Source organism: Borostomias antarcticus (genome assembly GCF_949987555.1).
Source record: "Borostomias antarcticus genome assembly, chromosome: 16".
Classification (NCBI taxonomy): domain Eukaryota; kingdom Metazoa; phylum Chordata; class Actinopteri; order Stomiiformes; family Stomiidae; genus Borostomias; species Borostomias antarcticus.
The window spans coordinates 24,421,309-24,437,846 of record NC_140249.1 but is presented as its reverse complement, the minus strand read 5'-3'; the positions used below and the strand labels follow the sequence as shown (position 1 = coordinate 24,437,846).

General features: G+C 45.5%; 1 protein-coding gene across 4 annotated transcripts; it reads right to left on the bottom strand.

Moving 5' to 3' along the window:
- Positions 1-1,574: 1,574 nt before the first annotated feature.
- snx1a (sorting nexin 1a) lies at positions 1,575-16,385 on the bottom strand. Of its 4 annotated transcripts, XR_014630831.1 has the most exons (16): positions 16,211-16,385; positions 12,193-13,471; positions 11,690-11,781; positions 11,258-11,324; positions 10,515-10,558; positions 9,920-10,061; positions 9,040-9,118; positions 8,295-8,370; positions 7,587-7,700; positions 7,151-7,244; positions 6,349-6,554; positions 5,926-6,069; positions 4,758-4,838; positions 4,594-4,665; positions 2,501-4,433; positions 1,576-2,412 (listed from the first exon to the last, which is right to left on the bottom strand). XR_014630831.1 is itself a non-coding variant. In XM_084451102.1 (15 exons), exons 1-15 carry the CDS (start codon positions 16,328-16,330, stop codon positions 4,383-4,385), a joined length of 2,661 nt encoding a protein of 886 aa, XP_084307228.1. In that variant the 5' UTR covers positions 16,331-16,385; the 3' UTR covers positions 1,576-4,382. The 4 variants fall into 4 exon arrangements, 3 of the variants coding, with proteins under 3 accessions (XP_084307230.1, XP_084307228.1, XP_084307229.1); XM_084451102.1 differs by having other exon boundaries at positions 1,576-4,433; XM_084451103.1 differs by lacking the exon at positions 16,211-16,385 and adding an exon at positions 14,226-14,280 and having other exon boundaries at positions 1,577-4,433.
- Positions 16,386-16,538: the final 153 nt, after the last annotated feature.

The window sequence follows — 16,538 nt, the reverse complement described above, 5'->3', positions numbered from 1 at the left end:
GGGCACGACAATGCAGCTAGAAATGTTTTCTTATATTTTATATGCACTGCACTACATTACCATTAAAATAAACTTACTCAGGTAGTCTGACGATTTTCCATGTTCATTATTTTACCTGATGATAAGCCAATTAGGCAAATTGCTCAACATGCAACTTTTAGCAACCAAGTTGAATTTCATCCACTAGGCCAATAGATTACCTTTTAATCATAAAAGTTCATAGGAAACACCATTTCTGGGTCGAAGAAATGTCCAGTACACTAAGAAACAATACTTGTGCTAGCACATATAGGACTAGGATCAAATAAAAAGATTTTTGTCCTGTTGTTCCATTGAATTTGTCTCTGTGGTATAATCTAAATTAAAGGTGCTGGTGTGACTTGTGGCGGCATCTAGTGGTGAGGTTGCAGATTGCAACCAACTGAATAAATTACATGATGCAACATGGCGGCCCTATGTAGATATATAATATTCTAAGGGCTCATTCTAAGGTAACAAAAAATAATGATTCTTATTTTCATGGGATTATACACTAATCAAAATGTATACTTATGGGTACCATATTCAATTTCTGCCAAGTCGACACATAATTCGGCCAAAAATTCTATTCTATACACCGCACCTTTAAGAATTCAAATATAAAAGAGTCAACTGTCAACACAAGGTAAATCTACAGTAGGCTACTTCCGTAATTTATGGCAATCCCAGAATGACCTGAGGGAGTAAAGGAACCAAATAGAGTTGAACTAGATGTCATTATTGTATCTAATACTGTTAGTAAACTAGGTCAACTAGATGTCATTATTGTATCTAATACTGTTAGTAAACTAGGTCAACTAGAGGTCATTATTGTATCTAATACTGTTAGTAAAGTAGGTCAACTGGTGCAACCATATCACTGAAATTGTGAACTGTGAAAAATATGTGAACCTTGCACCTGGAGAACAGGTTGTGCTGAATAACTGTTAGATTGCTCTTTAAAAGCCGTATTCCACTCTAAATGATGTCACTCTGGGCCCTATTCAGCTTGCTTGACCACGCGTCAAAATAGAAAAGAGAAGCAGCAGAAGTAGTTTGGCCACTGAGGGGTGGCAGTAGTTCAGGAGGTAGAGCAGCCGTCTGGAGATCGGAAGGTCCCGGGTTTGATTCCAGCTCCCGACAGCGTGTCCAAGTGTCCTTGAGCAAGACACTGAACCCCCGTATGTAAGGCTGCTCACTGCTTCCAGCGTGGATGGATCAAATGCAGACGACTCTGCAGTCTCTTGATAGACAGCTTGACTTTGACAGCTCTGTTCTGAATGACGTACATAGAAAACAGCTGTGCCGTGGGTTCCAAATACATTTAGTAAAACAGGGCGATGTACAAAAGTGCTGTGGCTTCTACTTTTACCCAGTATGGACGCACAGTTTGCACACACACTCAAATAACAGTCTGCACTTCCACTCTTAGACATGACATCACTTCAAAATCGATAGAGCAGAGATAAAAAAGAAAAAAAAGTATCACTGAACTTTGGCGTTACGACCGTTTTGTTCAGATTGTCATTATTGATTAACCTCAAATCACCGTCTATTGCCTCAAATGGTTTCAAAGACACAGATACATGACACACAAGTGCAATGAAAAAATTGAGTTGGCCACTCCTTAAAAGAAGAATATCCACACAAACTCCTAATACTTCTCCCCTTGACATTCTTTAGTGTGACCCGTGTTTATGGATGGGGGAGTTCTGAACAACAGTGGACTCGTACTTTATTTTAATCTTTTTTAGTAAGCTCTCCCACAATTGCATTACATTTTTATTAGATGGCAAGTGTATCATTCAATTTGCTGGCACATTTTTGACAGTGATTTTTTTGTGTGTTTACATAATTGCACAGTGACATTTAAACATTAAAAAGGGCAGAATGTGACTCAATGTGGAATATCATGTCTACATTGGACATTCTCCAAAATAATGCAACAGCTCCAGCCTTCAGCATCCATCCTAAACCAGAAGGGTAGGGGTGTATTATCCATCCTAACCCAGAAGGGTAGGGGTGTATTATCCATCCTAAACCAGAAGGGACGGGGTGTATTATCCATCCTAACCCAGAAGGGTAGGGGTGTATTATCCATCCTAACCCAGAAGGGTAGGGGTGTATTATCCCTCCTAACCCAGAAGGGTAGGGGTGTATTATCCCTCCTAACCCAGAAGGGTAGGGGTGTATTATCCCTCCTAACCCAGAAGGGGAGGGGTGTATTATCCATCCTAACCCAGAAGGGTAGGGGTGTATTATCCATCCTAACCCAGAAGGGTCGGGGTGTATTATGGCTGTAGGGACACATCTCCTCCGGACCCCTGGACAGACTGGACAGACGGGGCAGCAGGTCTTACTGCTTACGGGACCCTAAAGCGCTTGATATACTTGCTGTTTAAAAACATGGCGGCGTAGACTAGCGCATATTTATAAACGTAGACTAGCGCATATTTATAAACGTGGCGGCGTAGACTAGCACATATTTATAAACGTGGCGGCGTAGACTAGCGCATATTTATAAACGTGGCGGCGTAGACTAGCGCATATTTATAATTCGTGGCAGCGTAGACTAGCGCATATTTATAAACGTGGCAGCGTAGACTAGCGCATATTTATAAACGTGGCAGCGTAGACTAGCGCATATTTATAAACGTGGCAGCGTAGACTAGCGCATATTTATAAACGTGGCGGCGTAGACTAGCGCATATTTATAAACGTAGACTAGCGCATATTTATAAACATGGCGGCGTAGACTAGCGCATATTTATAAACGTGGCGGCGTAGACTAGCGCATATTTATAAACGTGGCAGCGTAGACTAGCACATATTTATAAACGTGGCTGCGTAGACTAGCACATATTTATAAACGTGGCTGCGTAGACTAGCACATATTTATAAACGTGGCAGCGTAGACTAGCGCATATTTATAAACGTAGACTAGCGCATATTTATAAACGTGGCCGTGTAGACTAGAGCATATTTATAAACGTAGACTAGCGCATATTTATAAACGTAGACTAGCGCATATTTATAAACGTGGCCGTGTAGACTAGCGCATATTTATAAACGTAGACTAGAGCATATTTATAAACGTAGACTAGCGCATATTTATAAACATAGACTAGCGCATATTTATAAACGTGGCCATGTAGACTAGAGCATATTTATAAACGTAGACTAGCGCATATTTATAAACGTAGACTAGCGCATATTTATAAACGTGGCCATGTAGACTAGCGCATATTTATAAACGTAGACTAGTGCATATTTATAAACGTGGCGGCGTAGACTAGCGCATATTTATAAACGTAGACTAGCGCATATTTATAAACGTGGCGGCGTAGACTAGCGCATATTTATAAACGTGGCGGCGTAGACTAGCGCATATTTTGCGGTGCGTCAGATTCTGAGGACCTGCACAGCCAAACACGCCAACGGAACGCAAAATATGCGTGGTAGCCATCTTGCGTACGCAAGCGCATAGAGTAGCCATCTTGCGTACGCAAGCGCATAGAGTAGCCATCTTGCGTACGCGGGCGCGTAGAGTAGCCATCTTGCGTACGTGGGCGCGTAGAGTAGCCATCTTGCGAACACAAGCGAGCCGTCAAGCAAGTATATCACAGCCTTTACTCTTCAACTCTATGAGAAGGGCTTTGGACAGCAGTGTTCAGTCAGGAGTCTGACACCTCCGTTAGGAGTCTGACCCCTCCGTTAGGAGTCTGACCCCTCCGTTAGGAGTCTAACACCTCCGTTAGGAGTCTGACCCCTCCGTTAGGAGTCTGACGTCTCCGTTAGGAGTCTGACCCCTCCGTTAGGAGTCTGACACCTCCGTTAGGAGTCTGACCCCTCCGTTAGGAGTCTGACCCCTCCGTTAGGAGTCTGACCCCTCCGTTAGGTCCCTCTGAAGGCTGCACACACGTCCTGGTGCTCACAGGCTGGGAGAGAAACCCCTGATGTAAACAATGAACACTGCTGATGTGTAAAAACCTCTAGATAGTGCAACATCCTAAACTGAGAGGAAATTGACTTACGGAATCACTCACTGCATTTATAAAGACTTAGTTTCATACGCAAACACCTCACAGCCCGACACATCCACACCTAGCACATAAGAGCTTTTAGTAAGAGTTTTTAGTTGTTTTTTTATCCAATAAGAAAATATATGTGGAAAGTTAAATGAAAATATACAATTATTAATACAACAGAGTGAAGAGCTATATATTTACGTGATTAAAAACTTGATTGTAATGTTGTTTCCCTTTACAGAAGGCTCCGGTCGTTCTTGGTTTATAGGCGAGAGGTCAAGTGTTTGAGAGAAGGGCCTCTGCTTGGTGGTTTTCTCAAAAGGCCGTTGAACTCAATCATGCGATCGCTTTCGCCTCCGGTAAGAACGCCTCCCAGTGCTTTATCAACTACAGGAAAGAGAAAATGAGAACGTCAACTAACGTTCATTATGGCACGCACGCACGCACGCACGCACACACGCACACACACACACACACAACACACACACACACACACACACAACACACACACACACACATCGTTATATCTGGACAGAACGCCGCTCACCTGCTGTTGGGACAGGAGCAGGGCCTCCAGGTACTTGACAACAAGTCTTTTGAAGTCTCTGGCCTTCTCTTTCTGCAAGACAACAGTGAACATGCAAATGTTTGAAGTGAAACCGTTTCATCCCTTCCGTACAGAAACTTAAGACGAAAGCATAAAAGTTGTACCTCAAAGCGGAGGACTTCTTTGCGGACAGTAGCAGACACTCTGTCAAAGTCTCTCTCGTACTGCGTCACCTTCGCCTCCCACTGGAAAAGCAAACATTTGAGTTGTGATCGGGATGTAGTGACCGTTTTAAAAACCCAACCAGAGACAGGGGTCACAAAGTAGCCTTGGCTAGAAACCCTACATACAACACATCTGGTCATGTGACGGTAACCTGTTCCAATGTTGTCTGTATTGTTCCTGACAAATAAACTAATGAATGAAAAAAACAAATCTTATGGAAGCGCATTTTATTTCCACCTTCGAATCACGTTTGAATCTCAAATGTGAAAGTCCAATATGTGGGACTAGTGAGCGTTGGAACATCTCCATGTCGCCATGACGAAATCGAAAGGGATCAGTTAACGAGTTAACGAGCTTCTCCATGACAACCACACCTTAGTACGCTGTTGTTTGGCTCCGCTACAGAAACCTCTGAAAATCCTGTTTGGGTCGAGTTTCACACCGTGCGCACGAACAGAGATTCAATCAGGGCCTTATTAGGGAGGAGTGTGTATTTCTTTCTCTCACACACTCACACACACACTCACACACACAGTCACACACACAGTCACACACACACAGTCACACACACACAGTCACACACACACACACACACACACACACACACACAATCCTCATAGCCTGGGGAGGTATTAGAGCGTAGGACCTCTGTCCCGTGTGTCTGGGAGCGGGGAGGTATTAGAGCGTAGGACCTCGTGTGTCTGGGAGCGGGGAGGTATTAGAGCGTAGGACCTCTGTCCCGTGTGTGTGGGAGCGGGGAGGTATTAGAGCGTAGCACCTCGTGTGTCTGGGAGGGGAAGGTTGTACCTCAGCGATGTCCTCCTTGGCCTGCTGCAGCTTGGGTTAGGGTTAGAGGGGGGAGGTATTAGAGCGTGGGACCTCTGTCCCGTGTGTGGGGGAGCGGGGAGGTATTAGAGCGTGGGACCTCGTGTGTGTGTGAGCGGGGAGGTATTAGAGCGTAGGACCTCGTGTGTGTGTGAGCGGGGAGGTATTAGAGCGTAGCACCTCGTGTGTGTGGGAGCGGGGAGGTATTAGAGCGTGGGACCTCGTGTGTGTGGGAGCGGGGAGGTATTAGAGCGTGGGACCTCTGGGAGGGGAAGGTTGTACCTCAGCGATGTCCTCCTTGGCCTGCTGCAGCTTGTCAGGCTTGTTGGCCCAGAGCAGCTTGGCCTCCGTCTCTCTCTTCTTCTGCAGCATGTTCTGAGCGTCCTGCCAGCGCTGCCACGCCCGCATACGGTGATCAAAGGACGCCTGTGGGGCGCCACACACACACACACACACACACACACACACACACACACACACACACACACACACACAACACACACAACACACACAACACACACACACACACACAACCCACACACACGTAAGTCGACCCAAACTGGATGCTGACTGGAAAACCTGTCATGAGTTGTTTGTTAGAGTGAACTACTCTCATCTCCCCGCTCATGACGTCAAACCCATAACAGTTGGCAGCGCTAGCCGGGGCGTGTTGGCGCGCGGGTGTGCTTGTTTCGAGGAGCGTACCCTGACGGAGCCCAGCAGGCGGATGTAGTCGGCCAGCATCTCCGCCAGCGTGAAGGAGTCGTTGGACGCCTGCTCCTGGTGCAGCTGCTCCATCTTGTCCTCCACCTCGGCCAGCTGGGACAGGGCGCGGGACAGCGCCGTGTTGTCCTCCGAGCTGCCCAGCATGGCCACGCTCTTGGCGAAGCCCGCCGTGTTGACCGACAGCTCTGGGGGGAGAGGACCCCCCGGGGGACACGTCAAGACACGGGTTCAACTCTCCACTAGGGGGAGCTCTCCCTCCTCCTCGGGCGAGCCCACAGCTACAGATATCGGCTACAAATATCGTCATTAAAGGACAATGCTCGTTTTTGACAACCTGGACCTTATTTACAACATATTATAAGACGTTTCACTCACCGAGATAACTTTGGTGTAATTTGGAGGCCTGAAGAACAAATTTAAAATCTAAAGTCTTTAAAATAAAGACGTTTCAAAAGATCATATTACAGAGGCATGTGAAAAATCACAACAAGCCCTCGCTCTTTGTAAGCACAACTAGGGATTCATCAAGACAGATTGATGAAAACAACCGTTTCGCGGCAGAAAATAGATTTTTAGAAGCTGCATTCTCAGTGCCCCGATCACCGTCATTACATGGATATACTGGCTCGCGCTGGATTTTAAATTTCTTCTACAGGCCTCCGAATTACACCAAAGTGATCTCGGTGAGTCAAACATCTTATAATATGACGTAAATAAGGTGCAGGTTGTCAAAAACGAGCATTGTTCTTTAAATGGTGTGTTTGCGCGGACGGAGACGAACCTTTCCTGTGGTGGACCAGAGAGTCCACCATGGCGTGGAGCTTCCTCAGCTGCTGGTCCTCTGACTCCACCTCCTGGAGCTTCTCTTCAAACCACTGAAACACAACCAGGACGACACAACTAGTACACTAATTCCAGCATCGCTTCTATAGCTACACAACCAGGACGACACAACTAGTACACTAGTACCAGCATCGCTTCTATAGCTACACAACCAGGACCACACAACTAGTACACTAGTACCAGCATCGCTTCTATAGCTACACAACCAGGACGACACAACTAGTACACTAGTACCAGCATCGCTTCCATAACTACACAACCAGGACGACACAACTAGTACACTAGTACCAGCATCGCTTCTATAGCTACACAACCAGGACGACAAGAGAAGGTGGGGGTGTGGGGGGGGGTGGTCGAGGTGGGGGGGGACTCACGACGTCAGACTCGTTCATCTTGATGGTCATCTTGCTGACGGCGTCGGTGGCCTTGCTGATCATCTTCAGGAAGCCGGCGCCACTCAGAGCCTGGGTGCTCAGAGCCCTGGGCAACTACACACACACACACATATACACACACACACATACACATACACACAAACACACACAAACAAACACACACACACATCAATCCTGCCCCGAGGCTGTGGTCCTGAGGGGGGGGTTGGTTGGACCTGGGTATCGTGCTGATTGCTTCCGTCTCTTCTAACTATTTTTGTTTTGTGGACTCATTTTGGATTTGACAAACAAGCAGCCTGCCCACAAACAGGGCAAGTGCGTACTATATTATTTAAAAAGCGTACTATATTATTTAAGAAGCGTACTACATTATTTAAGGAGCGTACTATATTATTTGACAATAGTAAAATATGGTTCAAGATCACAAAATCAGAAAAGATGGTATGCATGAAGAAGATAGAGATAAATATCAAATGCACTACTAAGTTATTTTTTTAAATAATTCCATGTTGTTCATTAACCGTTTTACTTTAATATGACGAGAGGAGAAAAGGCTTCGATCAAATGTCCAGCAGGGCGAGCGACGCCAACCTGAGGCTCCTGGAAGTGTCTTTAAAACGGACCGGACCTCGTTCTAACAGCTGAGAGAAACGCCCCCCTCTCCGAATAAAAAGATCCCCGTCTCACCTCCTCTCTCTCCAGGAACTCCCTCACATCAGGGTCCTGCAGCAGCGACGGGTGACACACCACTCTCTGGAGATACCTGGAGAGACCAACCAGACCTGCTTCACCTCCAACACACTCACCTCTAAGCTGCTACAAACAGACACACGTTGAAATGGAAACCGAAGCCGTGCAAGTGAATTACTCATTCTAATTACCAATTATACTCTAGAACTACTAATTATACTCTAGAATGATGAATTATAGTGAGTTCCAAGCCAAGAAGGGTTAGTGGGTTAGGGTTAGCTGGTACCTCTCCAGAGAAGGGTTAGTGGGTTAGGGTTAGTGGGTTAGGGTTAGCCGGTACCTCTCCAGAGAAGGGTTAGTGGGTTAGGGTTAGCTGGTACCTCTCCAGAGAAGGGTTAGTGGGTTAGGGTTAGTGGGTTAGGGTGTTAGGGTTAGGGGGTTAGCTGGTACCTCTCCAGAGAAGGGTTAGTGGGTTAGGGGGTTAGGGTGTTAGGGTTAGGGTTAGCCCGTACCTCTCCAGAGAAGGGTTAGTGGGTTAGGGTTAGTGGGTTAGGGTGTTAGGGGGTTAGGGGGTTAGGGGGTTCGCCCGTACCTCTCCAGAGAAGGGTTAGTGGGTTAGGGTTAGTGGGTTAGGGGGTTAGGGTGTTAGGGGGTTAGGGGGTTAGGGTTAGCCCGTACCTCTCCAGAGAAGGGTTAGTGGGTTAGGGGGTTAGGGTTAGTGGGTTAGGGGGTTAGCCCGTACCTCTCCAGAGCCGCTCTCCTCCTCTCTACGAACTCTGCAGACGAGGGGTCCTCTTTCCCCACTTTCACCTTAGTCATGCCTGTAGAGAAAAGGGATTCACACCGTCAGGTTAGGTTCCTGACCTAGACCACTAGCCCTGAACTAGAACACACTAGCCCTGACCTAGAACACACTAGCCCTGACCTAGAACACTAGCCCTGACCTAGAACACCACTAGCCCTGACCTAGAACACCACTAGCCCTGACCTAGAACACCACTAGCCCTGACCTAGAACACCACTAGCCCTGACCTAGAACACCACTAGCCCTGACCTAGAACACTAGCCCTGACCTAGAACACACTAGCCCTGACCTAGAACACCACTAGCCCTGACCTAGAACACCACTAGCCCTCACCTAGAACACTAGCCCTGACCTAGAACACTACTAGCCCTGACCTAGAACACTAGCCCTGACCTAGAACACCACTAGAACACCACTAGAACACTACTAGCCCTGACCTAGAACACTAGCCCTGACCTAGAACACACTAGCCCTGACCTAGAACACCACTAGCCCTGACCTAGAACACACTAGCCCTGACCTAGAACACACTAGCCCTGACCTAGAACACTAGCCCTGACCTAGAACACCACTAGCCCTGACCTAGAACACTAGCCCTGACCTAGAACACCACTAGCCCTGACCTAGAACACTAGCCCTGACCTAGAACACTAGCCCTGACCTAGAACACTAGCCCTGACCTAGAACACACTAGCCCTGAGCTAGAACACTAGCCCTGACCTAGAACCAGCATCACAGCTGCACAGGTAACAGATAGAAGGGCTCATTTCTCTGATGGGCCTAACTGAGCTAACGGTATTCAAGACGCTCACTGTACCCAGAATGCTCTTCTCTGGCGGCGGGGGGACGATGAAGCCGTTGTGGGCGTGTTTCTCACTCAGCTTCTCGTAGAGGCCCAGGAAGTCACTGAAGCGCCGGCGCACCGTGAACGTCTTACTGCGGAACACAGGAAGTGAGGTCTGCAGGGAAGTCCAGAGTCATGATGTTATAAAGAGCAGGGAAGTCCAGAGTCATGATGTTATAAAGAGCAGGGAAGTCCAGAGTCATGATGTTATAAAGAGCAGGGAAGTCCAGAGTCATGATGTTATAAAGAGCAGGGAAGTCCAGAGTCATGATGTTATAAAGAGCAGGGAAGTCCAGAGTCATGATGTTATAAAGAGCCGTGACCAGGCCAGGATCTTAGAACAGTGACATATCGGATGTTAAAACTTCTATAACAACGTGACCCCCTAACTTTACTGGTCCATTTTGTAACAGAAATGTGCCATTTTGCTGTATCAGTATCCCCCCCCCCCCCACCCACCCACCCACCCACCCACACACACCATTCAATACAAGGGACGAAAACACAACATGAGTCCACTTAAAACCCAAGTCCACTATTTCAACACCAGGGTTATTCATGTGTTTACCTGAGTCGATACTTTGTAGCCCATGTAAGCGTTCATGCCGTCCCCTGGAAAAGACACCGTGATTAAGACCAGGACAGGGGTCAGGGGTCAGAGTTCTCCAGGACAGGGGTCAGAGAGGAGCACACCAGAGCAGTCTGATGTATAACAACTCAAAATAAATATATATTGAGTTGTGACAGCCTGGGGACAAGTCACATGCTCAGGACAGTGTCATCTGTGTTGTGTTATTTTGATGTATACATGTTTCTTTATGTGTTTGTATGTCCAGTGGATTCATGCATTGTCTGTGTATTGTGATGAGAGATATGACTGTAGTGTGTGTGGTGTGACTATGTTGTGTCTGTGTATTGTTTGTACTGTGATGTGGAGTTATTGGATTTAGTGTGTACACAAGGAGATTTTATGGAATATTATGGAAATATTGTAGAACAATAGCTGCTGCTATGCAAAAGATAATGGGGATCTAAAATAAACAAACAAACAGACATAACTATTACAAAGTTGTAAAGTGAATATCCTCTTTGTCATCGGGGATTCTGAGGAAGTGATGGTACGTAGATGAGAATGAAACGCTGCTCACTGAACCACCCAAATCAACCTACAGGACATTCCTACCACTTAGTACTCATCCTTAGAAGGCATCTCACCCAGGTTGTCAAAATGAGATTATGAACAAATAAAGTATGTGTGACGAGGCTGAGTCTTCAGGGTTCGTTGGCATGTATGGTGCTGGTAGAGCTTACCCACTTTCTCTGGATTCGTTATGGATATATTAATCTCAAAATTGTCTCCACTCTCCTCCTCTTCCAACTGTAAGAGACAGCAATGTCTGGTTTTTAGATTAAATAAATAAGTGTATGAATTACATTTCAATATACACAAGTTATACAACTTTGCATTAGAAATATACATAATTATACTGTTTATGGGCAAATAAGTGTTTCTAAATACATTTGTATTCATTTATTTTGTATTCCTTAGTGAAGAAGTGCTTGTTGTGTAGCACCAAATACTGAATCCACTTGAGGTACGTCTTGATATTTAACCCTAAAGCTTGCAGCTAGCCACTCTGCTAGAGGCGCACATAATCCCAACATATGGGGGGAAATTATTGGGAGTTTATTGACAATATTTAATTGAAACGTCTTGTTTTTGTCAACAGTAATGTTCAGTACCTGGATGGAGAGGGAAGACACAGAGGGCGCCGCCATTTCCTTATTCTTCCTGTCATTGCGAGGGCTGTCCAGTGACAGCTCCACTGTGGCTTCTGAAGGGGAGAGATGTGTCTTTAGCCCTCAGTCAGAACTGGAATTGAAATGCTCTCCCAAACCAAACTACCCCCGAAATTACGGAGTAAACTCGCTTGTGTTTCTGTATCCACATCCAGCCTGTCAAACTGGATGTATACGTATATTATTATTAAGTTTAATTAGAACCATTTTAAACCTGTGTCAGTAATGTACAAGGACACAATCCACTTGCAGTTAAATTGAAAATCTATAAGCTCTTAATTTTGTAATTCTCACTTTTCACATTTCTCTGAGTTTTGTTTTTTGAATTTAGTATTGTACCATATTTTCTTAATTGTTATTTAGGTGAGAGTACAGATGTTAACTGATGCATAATAAGCACAATTTTCCCACAAAGAAACACACATAACATAATCAGTACTACCCACCTGCAAATATATCAGATTCCTCGTCTGAGAGGACTCCGTTGGTCTTGGGATTGACGCTGCTGGTGGTGACGCTGGGGGCGGAGATGAGGCCCTCCTCTGTAAAGATGTCCGCTGGGTCCTCCAGGTAGTGGTCACCCAGCGGCCCACTGATACCGCCGGCTTTAGCCTCAGCATGCTTCTCAACAGGCGCTTCATTGAAGGTAACATTGAGAGATTTATTTGAGGTGCCACCAATCGGATCTTTGAAGAGGTCCATATCAGGGTCCTTAAATGTGTTGGTTTGTTGTTTGACAGGGTTCTTCACCAGCGGCTCAGTAAACAGGCCACTTGGTTCGTCCTCCTCAAAGAGATCACCTGGTTGACCAATGGGTGCATCTTTCTTGCCAGAGTTCTTCAGTAACGGTTCAGCAAAAAAGTCGCTCGGATCATCCTCAAAGAGATCTCTTGGTGACTGACTGGTTATGTTGACGACCGGTGCTGTGACCTCACTGACAGGAACTTCCATGAGAAGATCAGATAATGGATCGGTCATATCAGTTTGGGGAGGCGGCTCTGTGTTACTTACTGAATCACTGAAGATATCCAGTATTGGTGCACCCAGTGCCTCATTGACTGCATTATCAAGTTGTTGTTCGTAATCGGTACCGATTGCCGGTTCACTGTTACCCGTTGGTGGTTCAGCAATGTCAACCGGAACTTCAATTATGTTTTGGGACAATTCAGCGATGTAACTTCCTGCTTCCGCACCAACACTTGGTGAAAGTTCATCTTTTTTTAGCTCAACCTCAACCATATCCGTAGGTTCATTGGCGGTTTCAAAGATGTCTTCAGACACATCGGCAATGTGACTTGCTGCTTCTGCGTTGTCCCTTGGTTCTTCAGTTTCATCTTTTGTTAGCTCAACAGGATCTGTGGTTTCAATTAGCTTTTTGTTAACGTCTTCAGACAACTCAGAAAGGTCACTTGCTGCTTCAGTTGTGTCTTTTGTTACCTCAGCCATGTCTGTGGGTTCATTGGGCGTTTCAAAGATGGCGTCAGACACCTCAGCAGTGACGCTTGGTTCTTCAGTCGCATCTCTTGTTACCACAACAGCATCTGTGAGTTCATTGATCATTTTGTTGGCTGACTGATCAGTGACAACATTCTCAGTCTGACTGACTTGCTTGGTTAAGGGGTCAGAGAAGATGCCACTAGTTGGCTCTTGAATGGGACCACTAGATGGTTTAGTAATGTCCTTCTCTGGCACTGCAGGATCCATCTTGGCCTGTAAGGGGTTGCCCTAGAAAAAAAGACAACAAGCAAATCTTTAAAATTATGAATGTTCTCAGTGACTATAAAATCACGTTGTACTACCTAGAACGCACTCACATGATTTTGTTTAGCCTACATAATGATCCAAGTAAATATTGAGGTGGAGAAAAAATGTGGAGGGTCTGTCTTCATAGCGCAGTATCAGCTTGAGCTGGCATGTGAAGCTAACTCAATCAAGCTAACTTGATCAAAGCCTGACTAGATCAAGCTGGCTTCCTGGTACACGATCTGGTGAATCTTCTACGTCAACAGCAAGCCACTCCCCCAAAGCACTCGTGAAGGTTGTTAAGTCATCCTTAGCATCAAGGACCATCTCGGGACCTTTGAGATCCTTTACGATGGGTCAGAAGAGCTGCTACTGCCAGCTGGGAGCAAACATTCAGGTCTCAATGGGGCAGCTGAACCTACCAGAGAAATCATCTGGGCTTTCCTGAGAACATGCTCCTGCGGAAGTCACGTCTCTCCATGTTTGCATTTGCTTATTTTGTTTACTTATTGTCTTGTATATTTTTTATTGTGTTGTATTTTTTTATCATCTTGTGTCAATGACTGCCGTAAAAAAATATTGTCCTTCAGGGACAAATAAAGTTGCATTAAACACTAGAAAGCCAATTCGCAATCTCTGCAGCCTCAGGACTACCCAGGACACGAACCCCATCCCCTCCGAGCCCTCCATTATTAACACTTATAAATGTCTTATTAAACACATGCATTTGGTTTACCTGCTCAATATGAAATATCACCATGTATGTTGATGTTTCCTTTTTTAATTTACTAGTCAATCATCCTCAGCCTTGTTATCTGTCATCACATTCAACTGAAATACCTCTGGAGTAATTTAACTATTCACAATAATCAGTTAATCTAGAAATAGCCCTGCTTAAAAATGCATTAGAATCACCGTTTCCACAGTTAGATTATCTGAAGCACCTACTGTACGCAAATGTTGAGAGATTTTATGAGGTTTCTATGTCACGCCTTGAGCATGTGAGTAGTCCTCGGGAGAAAAGTCAAGTTCTGCCTCAGCACAGCCAAATCTAGGCTAGGCTGACCACTTCAGAAAGGTTGCTGTTTCAGGTTAAATACAGAAATGACTTTTCACATCTGGCCATAAATTGTAGGCAGAAAAACATCCTGGTTCTAGTGCGGCCTCCTCCTCACTCACATGACCGGGGGCTGAGACAGCCTTTCTGAAAAATGATTACCAGGGTGTAGTACCGTGGGTCTGTGCACTGCCACACTTTAGAGGCTTGTTTAGTTTGAACTGAACAAGTTAGGAACATGCTAATCAACAGTTAGCATTTAGGGAAGTAATTGAACAAGTTAGGAACATGCTAGTCAATAGTTAGCATTTAGGGAAGTGATTGAACAAGTTAGGAACATGCTAGTCAACAGTTAGCATTTAGGGAAGTTGATTGAACAAGTTAGGAGCATTCAAGCCAGCAGTTAGCATTCAGGAAAGTGCTCCTGTGGGTCGTTTGAAGATTTTTTTGGTTTAAATAAATAGGTTGTTGTTGAAAATAGTTGTATTGTTTGTATACCAGACTATAGGACTATAAGCTTCACACTAACTATGAAATCTATTCTCTAGATATCTAAAAACTGGTCTACCGTTAATGACACCTAACAGTTATCACACACACACACACACACACACACACACACACACACACACACACACACACACACACACACAGGCCCACAGTTTATCACTTGCAAAGAGTTCACTTGCAAACTACAATTCAGCCTGTCTCACTCTTGACACCCACAGGGCTGCAGGGCAGGAGAGAGGGGCTGAGCAGAGGAGGTTAACTATGTTACAAACAGCAATGTTACAATGTTACAAACAGCAATGTTACAATGTTACAATGTTACAAACAGCAATGTTACAATGTTACAATCAGCAATGTTACAATGTTACAATGTTACAAACAGCAATGTTACAATGTTACGGCCCGAGTCAACAATGTTACAAACAGCCAGTAACAGACGGGTTACCTGCCGTTTGAACCACGTTAGCTCAAACAGCTAAAACAGCTCAAACAGCTCAAACTAAATGAATGCCTCGGACGTTATGCAACGTAGCTAGCTAACCTGCTACAGAAATCGTACAATTTGGTAGCTATTAGGCTAGCTAGGGCTATCTAGTTTAGGCTAGCTAGGGCTATCTAGTCCACCCCCAGGCTAACACTAGCTATGCTCTGTAGTGAGACAGCCAGCTAGCTAACGTTATCTGATTGAATTAGCTAGATATATGGATACGCTGTCCCAGAGTTGGTAGCGTTAGCTAGGAGCTAGTAGCTAAGAGCTAGCAGCTAGGAGCTAAGAGCTAGGAGCTAGGAGCTAAGAGCTAGCAGCTAAGAGCTAGCAGCTAAGAGCTAGGAGCTAGGAGCTAAGAGCTAGGAGCTAGGAGCTAAGAGCTAGCAGCTAGCAGCTAAGAGCTAGGAGCTAAGAGCTAGCAGCTAAGAGCTAGCAGCTAAGAGCTAGGAGCTAAGAGCTAGGAGCTAAGAGCTAGGAGCTAAGAGCTAGCAGCTAAGAGCTAGGAGCTAAGAGCTAAGAGCTAGGAGCTAACGTTAGTGTAACTTTTCCTGGGAGTTGTCGTCGATGTAGCCTAACCGTTGGTCTAGTTGGTCTAGTTGGTCTAGTTGGTCTAGTTCTGTCCACTAACTAACTGAACACATGAGGATGTTCTTAAACAAACACTGACCGAGCCGAGAAACATGTCTTCTCCTTCATCACTGTCCTGGGCACTCAGTTCCTCGGTCTCAGGCTCCTGCTCCTCGGAGTCCGGGAAGGGAGGAGGACTGCGCTCGGAGCTGGTCGCCATCTTCACACAGACATGGGTTACAAGCCCAAAACCTGCTAGAGAACAGGACAGATTTCAGGACAGAACAAGGAAGTTCCTCTAATCAGGACAGGGGTGTGTTCAATCAGGAAAGTGTGTTTCTCTGTTTGCTACCGAGCTAGAGAAAGGGTTGAACTTTCTTTCATGTTAAGTCAGCGCTAAGAAAAGACACCGCCACCAAAACTTCAAA

Coding starts and splice junctions, on each gene's coding strand:
- snx1a (XM_084451102.1), bottom strand. CDS start 16,330: ATGGCGACCAGCTCCGAGCGCAGTCCTCCTCCCTTCCCGGACTCCGAG. Junction 11,325..11,689: donor TGTCTTCCCTCTCCATCCAG/GTACTGAACATT, acceptor TGTCTCTTACAG/TTGGAAGAGGAGGAGAGTGG. Junction 10,062..10,514: donor GCTACAAAGTATCGACTCAG/GTAAACACATGA, acceptor ACTTCCCTGCAG/ACCTCACTTCCTGTGTTCCG.